The 12958-nt window shown below is 40.8% G+C and overlaps 1 protein-coding gene across 3 annotated transcripts in view; it reads right to left on the reverse strand.

The window, feature by feature from the left end:
- Positions 1 to 10411, reverse strand: part of GLG1 (golgi glycoprotein 1) — a 150094-nt gene extending 139683 nt beyond the window's left edge. For all 3 annotated transcript variants that reach the window (XR_009536907.1, XM_060129730.1, XM_060129729.1), the window contains exon 1: positions 9963 to 10411. Coding sequence is in view for 2 of the 3 variants with exons in the window: in XM_060129730.1 (XP_059985713.1) it covers positions 9963 to 10406 (444 nt within the window). In the remaining variant the exon portion in view is untranslated. The remainder of the gene's footprint in view (positions 1 to 9962) is intronic.
- Between the last annotated feature and the right edge of the window lie 2547 nt (positions 10412 to 12958).

Consider the following 12958-nt stretch of genomic DNA (forward strand, 5'->3'; position numbering starts at 1 on the left):
GAATATAAAATCTTTGCCAACAAAATATTTACATAAAAACTCAACAGCTGTAACTGGCACTCTCTGGAAGCCAATACCATTAAACGACTTGGGGGAAAGGTAGCGATCAGTAGGATATCATGTAGGGAGCTAGTGGGAAGCAGAGCTGGAGAATGGAGAAGCAGCGTGAGACCATGGACTAAAGAATGTGAATTTGTTTCCAAAAGAGGAAGGGAACTATACCAATCTCATCTGACTTCCGCTTTCACTGCTCTAATTTCTCCTGTTTCAGATGATACTTTCAAGTTGAAAATCAATATACAATCATATAAATTCTTGAAACTTCTTACAATGATTTAAAAGAAAACCAACAACTCTACACACTAAAAGCTTTTATCTATACACACGTCAGTCAGGTACTAACCTAGCAAATCAGAGTTTGAATAAGAGATTGTGGATTTTTTTTTGCTACACCATGTGGCATGTGGGATCTTAGTTCGACCAGGGATTGAACCCATGCCCCCTGCATTGGGAGGGCGAAGTCTTAACCACTGGACCCCAGGGAAGTCCCGAGATTGTGGAATTTTGCCTATTTCAAAACTATTCAAAACTAACTCTACTACCTAATTACCTCAGAAAGAAGGCTTAAATACTGAGAATATTTTGTGCTGTCCTTAATGTATGATTAATTTATGTATTTATACCTCAATATAGACTGTTTCATAGGCCAGAAAATGTTCCCACCTTAGCAACATAGAAGTCCTTACATATTACTTTCCCTCTGAAAAGTTGCCAACTTTCAGGAAAGTTTAAGTGATTTTTATATTTATCTGGTTTTACAAAGGGCAAAAAGATAACAATCAATGCCTTCTGTTTCTCAGCTGATAAAAGTTACTTAGTCATTCCATTCTACAGAGGGAGGATGTTTTAAGCAACACAGTCTTCAGAAATAGAAGAACTAATTTTTTCCCTCTTATATCAAAGAACAGAGATTTCCTTTGTCTGATAGGCAGTTTATTCCAAATTTAGGCATCATTTAGGCCAAGAGAATGAAAGAACATTTGGTAGAACTGAATTCCTTTACCCAGAGAATTCAGTCCTTTGCACTCCACAACCTCAAAGTGTACACATTTTAAATACCTGGTAAAGACTCTATAAAAAGTTTTTTTTAAAATACTACCTGCATTATTTGTTTTTTAATAAATTTTTATTTATTTATTTATTTTTATTTTTGGCTGCCTTGGGTCTTTGTTGCTGCGCTCGGGCTTTTCTCTAGTTGCGGTGAGCGGGGGCTACTCTTCGTTGCAGTTCCCGGGCTTCTCATTGGGTGGCTTCTCTTGTTGCGGGCTCTAGGCACGCGGACTTCAGTAGTTGTGGCACTCGGGCTCAGCAGTTGTGGCTCGCAGGCTCTAGAGCGCAGGCTCAGTAGTTGTGGTGCGTGGGCTTAGTTGCTCCGCAACATGTGGGACCTTTCCGGACCAGGGCTCGAACCCGTGTCCCCTGCACTGGCAGGCGGATTCTTAACCACTGCGCCACCAGGGAAGTCCTATAAAAAGTTTTTGACCTTACTACTCTTCAAGTTCAACTACAGCTTTCTTGAAGAAGCCTTGGAAGGATTATAATAAAAGGTGTGGCACATTACAATTTACTTCAGATTTCTCTTAAGACAGTGAACATAAAGCCATATCTTGAAGGACATCATCTGCAACAACAAAGGGCAGAAAGACCACTGATGGGCAACTGCAATTTGATGGATGCTCTATATATTTAAATTTTTTTCATCCTCTTCATAACCCTGTGGGAGTGGTTTCATACCTCAACTTTACACATAAGAAAAGTGAAGGCTGAAGAGATAAATCTGTCCAAGGTCACAGTAAGTGGTAAGTGAGCTAGGATTTGAATCCAGGACTGCAGTTCCAGAGCCCACTCTTTACCACTCACCACACTGCTCCTCCTATGATGAGCTCCACATGACTACAGGACCTTATTTCTGCTGATTATTTCATGTGCAACAAGTATGCGCAGTAGATGGCATTAATTAACAAATGGCAGACTTTGTGCATGATTAAAACTCTCCATTACATTCCCTTCTCCCTCCTTGAAGTTTTTGTTCACTTTATGGTGTTTATCACATTACGGAGCTGATTTGGCCAGCATAGGAACTTTGGGAATTCTGTTAAGTGACTTGCAGTCTGTCTTTCTATGTTAACTTAAATTACAAATGAAACCTTCCTAGACATCAGAGCATTTTCTTTAAACATGATTTTTTTCTTTCATTTTTTTTTTTTGGTAACTCTGCATTTGAATTGACTTATAACATACACACATTCTCCTGGTTAATTTCTCTCACATATCATTTCACTTCACTGTTTATCTTCCTTATGATTTTAACTATACATCACATTTGTTATTTTTTTTTTAAAGGAACACAAAAATGTTTTAAGAGTTTGTTCTTTGTTCTGTTTTACAAGGATGCAGATCGAGGAATTCAACCAAGTACCCATTTTCACTATGACTCCCCCTGTATGGAGTTATAATGTTATTCAAGGCTTCAACAGGAGAATTTATAGGTACTGTAAACACCACGCAGTCGATCTAACATAATATTCTAATTTCAGTAAAATTATTTAAACTGAATAAAAATAAATGTCTGGTTCTCTTAATTCATTGTTTTTAGATTCCAGTCCACACTCTCGTTCCTCCACACTCTATTTTAATGCAGATACAAGGGTTAGTCCTGGCACAGTTCTGAGGGCCATCACTTGACATTCTTTCTCAAGTTTTAAATATATCTAACTCAATCAAATAAAGATGAGTCACTTGCTGGCTTCCAGTTTTATGAGTTCAGCTCCTCTTAATCTGAAGGAGCTACTGTACCCCTTTACAACTCATAAAGTCGGCATGAGGAAAATGACATCCATCTATTAACCAGGCATTTTAAGGTGGCTAAATTAAGAATTTCATGATATGAACATCAATTTAAGACTGAAAAGCAGTGAAGAGTTTTTTTCTGATTCTCCCAACCATTTCCTCTACCATATGCGCATAGCATTTAATTTCTCCTTCTCTTATAGTACTTACTACTTTATAACTTGTATTATAGTTTTAATAAAGATACCTTTTTCTTCTTCCAGATCAGTGCTGTCCAACAGAAATATAATGGAAGCCACATATATTATTTTATGTCTTCTAATAGTCACATTAAAAAATAAAAAGTAAAACTGGCTTTAATAATGTTTTTAACCCAATATATCCAAAATATTATCATTCAAACATGTAATCAATATAAAAACTGAGACGGGAATTCCCTGGCAGTACAGTGGTTGGGACTCTGTGCTTTCACTGTTGAGGTCCCGGTTTCGATTGCTGGTGGGGGAACTAGGATCCTGCAAGCTGTGCAGCGCACCCCTACCCCCCCAAAAAAATTGAGATAGTTTACCTTCCTGTGTGTTCTAAGTCTTTAAAATCAAGTGTGCATTTCACACTTACAGCACATCTCAACTCAGACTACTCATATTTCAACTGCTCAGTAGCAACATATATAGCTGGTGACTACCACAGGCACAGGGGGAGGGGGAAAGAGCCATTTTACAGTTGGACAGACTTGCTTTCAAATATCAATTCCACTACTTACTGGCCCTGAGGGAGTTCCCTCATTTAAAAAATAGTAATAATTAAAATAATACTAATGATATATCTCTCATAGGATTAAATGAGATATAACACCTAGAGAACATCTGGTCCCTTAGGGCAGGGCACACAAAAAGCCCTCGATAAATGCTAGCTATAATCAATATTTGTAACCTTTAACACTAAGCACAGTGTCTTGTACACAGTATTTATTCAATAAATGTTTGCTGAAGGAAGAAAAATTAATTTGCATGACATCCTACAAGCCATTTTAACTGCTTCTTTTTAAAATACTACATACATTTCTCATATAAGCAGGAGAAGTTTTTTGGGAGGATTGTTGCTGATGAAATTTGTTTTGAATACATTAGCAGAAACGTATCATCTTATCTCTTGGACTGATCGAGTATTTTATTTTCTTCCAAAGAGCAATGAAATTATTCAGCAACTATATACTGTAAAGCAGTCTTATCAAGAGGCTTGTTAAAAAGTTCCTTCCATAAGTGACAGTGCTATTTTACAGGTAACTCACTTATCTGGGGGAATATTTTTATCTCAGGGATAAAAACACATTCCATTTCTGGGCTTTAGTTGGAGAATAAGACAGTGGTGTATGCAAGACCCTTTATAACCTGGACTCTGAAAAAATTCTCAAACTCTCTACTTCAGTACAGTCAGTACAGCCCCCTTAATTTCTCAAAGCATCTTCCCTTTTCACTTGTGCTTATGATTCCCTTGCAATGTTTTGTATTTCTACAGATGACAGAATCACAAAGTACCAGAGCTGGAAGGATCTTAAGCGATAATCCACTCTTAGAATTTTCCAAAGCATGTACCATAGGTGATAAGCAAGATGATTTCTGGTGGTATGTGTTAGTACTGCCTACTTTAATGGTAACATATTTTTGTTTAACATAAAAAAGAAAACTACAACTAGCACATCAAACTCAAGAACTCATGTGTATCTTCACTTACAACAGGGCTAAACTGTCCCTACTTAAGGGTAAAAAAAAGTGATAAGATTTTTAAGCCAAGAGTAGCAGAGCGGAGTTCCATCCAAGTCTAAATCCTAATTTTGTGCTCTTTTCATCGCCCTAAAGAATTTACTTGTCTGTGTGACACCAAGTGATGAACACTCTCTTATATAACTGTTTCTTGAACACAATCCCATTTATCAAACCAACTGTAAGCAATGGTAGTGTCTTAAAGTACTAGTGTTCTTCCACAATGATAAGTGCATAATAGGGGATCAATAATGCCTTGAGGGGCTTCCCCGGTGGCGCAGTGGTTGAGAGTCCGCCTGCGGATGCAGGGGACACGGGTTCGTGCTCCGGTCCGGGAAGATCCCACATGCCGCGAGGCGGCTGGGCCCGTGAGCCATGGCCGCTGAGCCTGCGTGTCTGGAGCCTGTGCTCCGCAACGGGAGAGGCCACAGCAGTGAGCGGCCCGCGTACCGCAAAAAATAAAAAATAAAAAATAAAATAATGCCTTGATTATGTGGTTAGACTGCTTCCAACCACTGAGAGTCAGCATAGGAGGAAATTCCACATTGGCTCAAACAAAACAATCATAATGTATCCTAAAGCCAAATGATGTTTGGACTAACTGCTGTTTGCATTATCCATTTCACTATTTCACCCGTGAATGAATAAGGAACCAGGAGATGTCACATATATAAATCCTAGAAACTATAAAATACATACATACAGGAATATACACAGGAAACAACTCATAAAGGTTAAATAATAGGAATCTTAGAAATTGTAAATTGTACTGTTTCCCAAGCCTCTCATTTAACACATGAGGAAACTGAGACTCGAGTGGTAAACTGACTTGCTCACAGTCATAGAATTAGTTAATGGCAGTGCCAGCTCTAGTCCTAGTTTACTCTTTGTGGTGTTCCATTGATTCAATACAAATAGTAGGGGAATATATCTAAATTCTTCCATTATACCAGTACAAATTCTGCTTAAGGTGAAATGGGATCTGAAAATCTTTTCATGAAGCAGAAACTCTACTTGTAATGGACTCAGACTAGTAATTAAATTAGCTTTGTCTAATAATGCCAGTCTGTCCACCTGAGAAATCGACAATACTCCAATGCAAAGATGCTGCTCCTACCCAGTTGTTCTTGGTAGTGACGAAAAGAAGATTCTAATTCCAGGTGACTCTTCTCCTTTTGTGTGCTCTTATGAACCCCTGGTGTTCTCAACAGCCACATACTAATTTCCCTAGCTGCAACCATCCATGGCAGATTAGAAAGAATACAATCTTTGAAGTCAAAGAGAACTTGCTGAATACCACCCCTACAACTTAGGATATAACACTGGACAAATTACTTCATCTATCTGAGCCTGTTTCTCAACTAAGATAATAACACTATTCACCTCACAGGATAAATGCGATAATACGGACATTATGGCATACTATCTTAGGATACGTACAGTTAAGAGAAAGGCTAAGAATAGAATAAGAAAATGTTCACCTATGAGTTTGAAAGTAAGTTTGTAATGTTGAAATATTAATTCCTGTTCAATATGTAAAATAGGCCATCTAAAATAAATATTTACAAAGCATTCACTCTGTGCATAGTTTAGAGATGGTGGTCACAAATTTATAACCTGAAACTGATATATCAAGACAAAGTACCAAGAAATTCAGAAAAAATACTCACAATGCTTTCAAATACTAAAAAATAACAATTAGATTCTGTTTTTTTTTTTTAAGTTCTTATCAGAGACTCACACTGAAGTATTTATAACAGAAATGACAGTGTTTGGAACTTGCTTTAAAATATCCATTCTCCTAACCCGTGTGATTAAAAAAAAAAAGTGAGGATAGCTGAAGCTGCGTGATGCGTATGTGGGGAGTCATCATACCATTCTATTTGTGTTTATGTTTGTAATTTTCCATATTAGAAAGTTTTTTGTTTCTTTTTTTAAATCAAACAAAAAAAAACAACCTAAGAAAAACTATGCACATCACTAATAAACTTCTAAAGAAACAACATCTCCATCTGCAACTTCTAAACACAAGATACTATTGGTCGAGACTTCCCTGGTGGCACAGTGGTTAAGAATCTGCCTGCCAATGCAGGGGACACAGGTTTGAGCCCTGGTCCAGGAAGATCCCACATGCCGCGGAGCAACTAAGCCCGTGCGCCACAACTACTGAGCATGTGCGCCACAACTACTGAAGACCGCACGCCTAAAGCCCGTGCTCTGCAACAACATAAGCCACCACAATGAGATGTCCGTGCACCACAACGAAGAGTAGCTCCCACTGGCCGCAACTACAGAAAGCCCGCATGAAGCAACGAACACCCAACACAGCCAAAAATAAATAAATAAATCTATTTTTTAAAAAAATGAAAAAGATACTGTTGGTCATTTCAGCCAAAAATATGTAAACTATTTTAAAATTACTCTCAACATAAAGCATGTCTTATCTCTTTATCAAATACTAGACAGTAATACTTTGGGTATTACTTCTCCACCTGGTAGAACAGCCCAGGATGTATTTTTCCTTTTTACCCTTATACCTTCTAGTTATATATTCTTATGACTAGAACTACTACTAACTACATATACATACACACACACGTAACCAGGACTACTATCCATCATTACTGCTAATATACCCACTATGTAACAGGGGACCCGCTGGGTATACTTCACCTTTTAAAAAGTATGACTCAGCTGACAGAGTTAAAAAAAGAATCCCCCACAACATATAACCTTAAAATAGTGGCCAAAAGGAGAAAAAGCTGTGAACTAATCTTAGTCTATGTACAGTTTCAATATAGTTCACACATAAAATTTTAATTTGGTGGCATATGATGCATTAGACAAACGGAAAGTATCCACTGAAATTATTTAAAGGTAAGTATAAATACCTTCATATAGATTCTCTAAGTGAATTAGTACATAACTTTGAACACTAAAGAGAACCTTAAAATATCTGAACTTAAGACTTAACCTACCTACGTTGTTTCAAAATAAAAATGTGGTTTACTATACTACCATTTAAATACTCACATGCTTTGTCTTTTCATAATTCTAATAGCAAGAACACAGAGAACAATCTTCCCCAAATATGTATCCAAAGGGATAAAGAAGCACAAATGTCTACTTTCCTATCAAACTGTCCTACTTACCAAAAATCACATACAAAACATATTCCACACTTTCACTTCAAATGTGCCTAGCTAGTTTACTTTTTTAATCGTTATGCTCTTTCAAACACATAATTGAGATTTAACTAATTCTCTGAGTGGAATAAAATTTCTTTTTGCTGTCTTTAAAGGAAAAAAAGAAGTAGTTTAAAAATAGCTCCACCTCCTAAAGAATATACACAGCTGTTCATGATACTATTCTTTCAATTTTTATGTATATAAAATTGGAGGAAAATTAATTAAATTGGAAATTTGGAAACCCCTGCCCCCCCCCAAACTGCCTCTTCCAATTTACATGACACCTTTTCTTTCTCTAGAGCATAAAACGGGCTCCATTAGCTTACTCACCTTCAATCAGTCAACACTATTCACTGAGTCTCAGCACTGAATTAGGTACTCTGAAAAGTTACAAAGGAAATACAGGACCTAGTAACTACCTTCAAAGAGTTTAAATCCCTATAAAGGAAGAAAAATGTAGTTACCAAAAGAATACCCTTGCTGAGAATCTTACAGTCAAAGGTGGAGCAGGGACTACATTTTCAGGCCAGGATCTTTACACTAACTAATGCAAGAAAGATAGTACCTACCAAATTAAAAAGACTCCAAAAGTGGTCAAAGCTAAGTTATTTACAGATTATATATGCTGCTACACACTTCTACATGCATGACAAAGGAAGACTGCTCCTGTGAGTGACTGTTTCCAAATGTCCCTAATGCACGTAAGGAGACATGTATTCCTTAAATGGGCCACTTTTTGCCACTTTCGCTAATAACATCCTGTTTCTACCACAAACTGCTTAACCAAATGTTTGGCCTTCAATATTAGGATCCTAGTTTGAGAGAAGAGCATCTATTATATATCCTCGAAGGCCAAATAGAAAATTTCAGGAAGCTTGACAGAATTAAGAATCATAGCTGTTATCGACTAGAGGAGTAGTTGCAGAATAAAGAATAACAAGGGATTATCTTCCTAGTTTTCAAATTGTAGATAAGTCATCTAAGGCCCCACATTTCTGGTGGCTCTAGAAATTTCCCTTCTCGCTGTCTCCTGAGCATGTATATCTTTTCCTCCTGTGAATTACTCTGTGTGGAATACCAGAGCAAATATCACAGGGGGATGAGGGGGAAAAAACCTGCCAAGACTAGTATTTTTCAACAAGCCAGTGGTTTTCCTATGACCATGAACACCTTAGAAAATTCTCTTAACAACTTCCCAAATAAAATTGTATCCAGCGGTGGCTTTATTCTACCTGTCAACCTTTGGGCCTAATTCTATACACCTAAACCTTACAAAAAAAGTATCCCTACCAGATTTGCTCCCAAACTTTGGTAACTGTCAAAAATGCACTTAAGTCTGCAGCATTAAATCCAGAGAAGAAATTCTCTGTTACTTAACTGAATCACATCAAACATCAAACCTAGACTGCATTAAAAGGTACTGTTAAAATCATATTCAGACGTCAGAAAGGCAAAGACCCCACAATCCATCTTCAAATACTGCCCCAACTTTTCAAGCTCTGGGACTCTAAATCACTTGAAATAACAGCTTACACTTGAGATTCATTACAAATTGACCAAAAGAAATGAAGAAGAAAAAGAAGGAAAAATAAAAGCATATATTACTTTCAGCAGCTGGTAAATAATAGGAATTTTTGAATTACAAAAGAATAGGGTAAAGACAGTAAATTCGGTTGCTGTCTACAATACACATCAGAATAGAACCAGTTACCTAAACAAACATTATCTACTGCCAATAAACAGCAGGGCATTCTTTAACAGCTTAAGTACGCCAACCATTTTTCATGTTTAAAAGGGTTGCTACAAATTATCCAAGTCGAAACGGATGGCAAAATCCTAAACAGGTTTTCACCGAGGAGCCACCGCGCTTACAGCATCACACAAAAGACCGGAGCAAATATAAACACGCTCTGGGCCTTCGCCGACTGCAGCCGGGAGCTGGGGTCTGCGTCCCAGACCCCCGCACCCAGAGGTAATGAAAGGTGGGGGTGGGGTCCCCTTCTTGGAATGCGCCGGGGAGCGAGGGGCAGAGAGGGAAGGAGCGAGCGCAGCTCAGAGGAAGCGAGAGAAGCAGCAGACCGTCGTCAGCGGCTTCCAAGGCCGGCGACACCCTCGGGCCCGCAGCAGGCCTGGACCTCCCGGCCCCGTCCTGCCTCCTCACCTCCCTCACGTCCTGCAAACACTCCAGCACCGCCAGGTTGTTGCTCCAGGTATGCTTGGGACACACACGGGTCACGTCCTCCCTGCAGGACTCTTCCTCCGCCAGCTTCCAGCCCCCGCCAGCCCCGCCAGGCCCTGATCCGCCCCGCCGGGCCGGAGACCCACCCGCCGGGAAAGGCGGCTGCGGCTGCTGAGGCGGTTGTTGCTGCTGCTGCTGCTGCTGCTGCTGCTGCTGCAACTGAGATGACTGAGGCAGCTGGAGCTGACCCCCTAGAGCGCCGCCTCCAGGTTGCCCTCCGAGGGGCAGAAGGTTGGCCCCCGGGCCCTGGCCTGGGCTGTGGCCTCCCTGGCCCTGGAGTTTGTCGGCCCCGGCCGCCGCGAGCAGCAGTAGCTGCAGCGCCGCCGACAAGCGGAACATCCTCCGTACACGTCCACACGCCGCCATCTTGAGTCCGCGGCGAGCTCGACGCACCCGCCGGCGCAGCGTATTTAAATGAGGGGGCGGGGAGTCGGGCGGGGCCCGGCGGGGCCCATCCGATCCCTTCTCCTGCCGGCGCAGACCCGCCAGCTGGGAGCAAAGCCCGGGAGTGGCCGAGCTCCGAATGGCCCACGCCCCGGACCTCGGCGGGCGGGAAAGCTGCGCTTTTTGCCGGGGGCGTTCCTGGTGCTCCTTAAGATATCTGGGTAGGGCAGCTTTGCCTAATTCCCTTGGTTGTCGTCACAGAAAAATAAAAAAGGATTGGGATTGCCACAACCAAGATGGCCGGTAGAGTATGTCATCCGTTCAATGACTTGAAATAAAAACTTTATGTGTAGAGGTGAACTTTACACGATCAGGTGTATTCCGGCATCTAAGAACCTCTTCTTGCATTTCTCCTTGCTTCCTTCCACCAGCCCCAAAAGCCTCTCTTACCCAGAAAAGGAGGCAGCATTGAATCAGGGTTAGGAGCACTGGTTCCAGAATAAGAAAAGAGCCTGTTCTATTCCTTGCTCTTCGGCAGACTAGGCAAGTCCTTTAACTTCTCTGACCCTCATTTTTCTCGTCTGAGAAAGAAAAGGAGGAGCTCTAATGTATAATTGTGAAGATTAGAAATAATAAAGTGCCTGGCCCACAATAGGGAATTCAAAAAGTTATAGCCAGTATTATGAATAAACTGGGAAGCCCTTTGCATGTGAGCCAGATTTTAAGCCAGAATTTAAACTCATGTTTCAAGGAGGGAAAGAAAATAACAAAACATGTCTTTGAGGCCTCAGGTTAAGTCTGTGCCTCATAACTGTCTTGCTGACCTGCATGCAGCATCTTCAGCAAGCACTACAGGCAGGGATGGTTGTTTCACTTAACACCAGTGTCCCCTCCTTTTCCATAGGAGAGATGTTATCTTCCTAAAGCATCTTCGCATCTATTGTGTCATCTGAGCCATGCATCAGGCCTGAGTTGGGTTCTCACTCACCTAAAGAATGGCAGAGATGGTAACAGTTCTGCACAGCAGGGTTAAATGTCCTGCCCAGGATGAACTTTGCCAGCCTGGGACCAGAACCCCTGGCCTCTCAGTTGGCGTGGTGCACTTTTATCCCACTCTGCCAGTATACCATGTTGGGGAGTGAGGGCAGCTTGCGACATGTGATCCCCACTGGTCATCCGTGTTCAAAAATGCAGCTTCTGCTGTCCTGACCCACAAATGGGCAGTGAAGACCAGACATAGCTAGAACCTGAGAGGTTGGGTGGGGGCTCATGAGCCTCATAAGGAACCCCTGAGACTGAGAATATTTTAGGGGTACAAACTGCCCACTGTGGCTGACACAGGCCTCTATCTCTAGGAATGAGGACATGTTGACATCTCTACCAAAACTCACTCCTGCTACTGCCATAATGTGGTGCTAAGGCTGCTGCCAACCTTGAGCATTGACCAAGACAGCCCAGGGTAGAACAGATAAATGTACATGTTCCTTAACAGATATGTGGCATGGGTAAATCTCAGACCTGAAGTTCTTGAAAAGTCACTTAGGGTCATTAATTTTTTTAATGGTTTAATTAATTAATTTTTTTTGGCCATGCCATGTAGCTTGTGTGATCTTAGTTCTCCGACTAGGGATTGAACCCAGGCCCTCGGCAGTGAAAGCACAGAGTCCTAACCACTGGATAAGGGTCATTAATTTTCAATGATGGGTCTCCATATGTGCAGACAACAAGTGGGAGTTTATTTTTTAAGCCAGTTTAAGGCCAGAAATTGACAATCCGCTAAGAGAAGCCAACAGTTACCCATCTCACAGCCTGCAGTGAGGAAACCCTAGACCTGGCCACTGACTGCCTCTGGAGATAGGGACGAGTATATGTGCCTATCTTGAAATCACAGTGACCAACAAGCAAGAAATTGAGAGAAATCTGGGAACCTGGCCAGCTCAGGCTGTGTCAGGGAAGTCAGACTTTACAGAAAGCACAAACCCACAGGCCAGTGAGAAGAGGGTTGACCTGACCTGGGTCGCCTGGACTCAGTGACTTTTCAATAAAAACAGACTGTCTCTATCACAAACTAGGAATTCATTTTACCCTTTACTGTACCCCTTGTTTCTTGATCCTCACTTCCATAACTCATCCAATAGATATGTGTTGAGCATTTTTTTTAATATGTCACGCATTGCTCAAGAACTGGCTTATATGAGAGATAAACAATAAGATAGTGAATAAAGAGCAAGATAATTTCAGATAGTATAAGTACTATGAAGAAAATAAAAGACAGGGACTTTGCTGGTGGTCCAGTGGCTAAGACTCTGCACTCCCAATGCAGAGGGCCTGGGTTTGATCCCTGGTTAGGGATCTAGCTCCCACATGACACAACTAAGAGTTTGCATGCTGCAACTAAAGATCTCACATGCTGCAACGAAGATCCCACATGCCACAACTAAGACCCGGCACAGCCAAATAAATAAATAAATATTTTTTAAAATAAAGAAAGAAAGAAAAGATAAATGGGATGACTGGGGTGGGGAGGAGATTTT

The sequence above is a fragment of the Lagenorhynchus albirostris genome, chromosome 19 (genome assembly GCF_949774975.1).
Source record: "Lagenorhynchus albirostris chromosome 19, mLagAlb1.1, whole genome shotgun sequence".
Taxonomy (NCBI): domain Eukaryota; kingdom Metazoa; phylum Chordata; class Mammalia; order Artiodactyla; family Delphinidae; genus Lagenorhynchus; species Lagenorhynchus albirostris.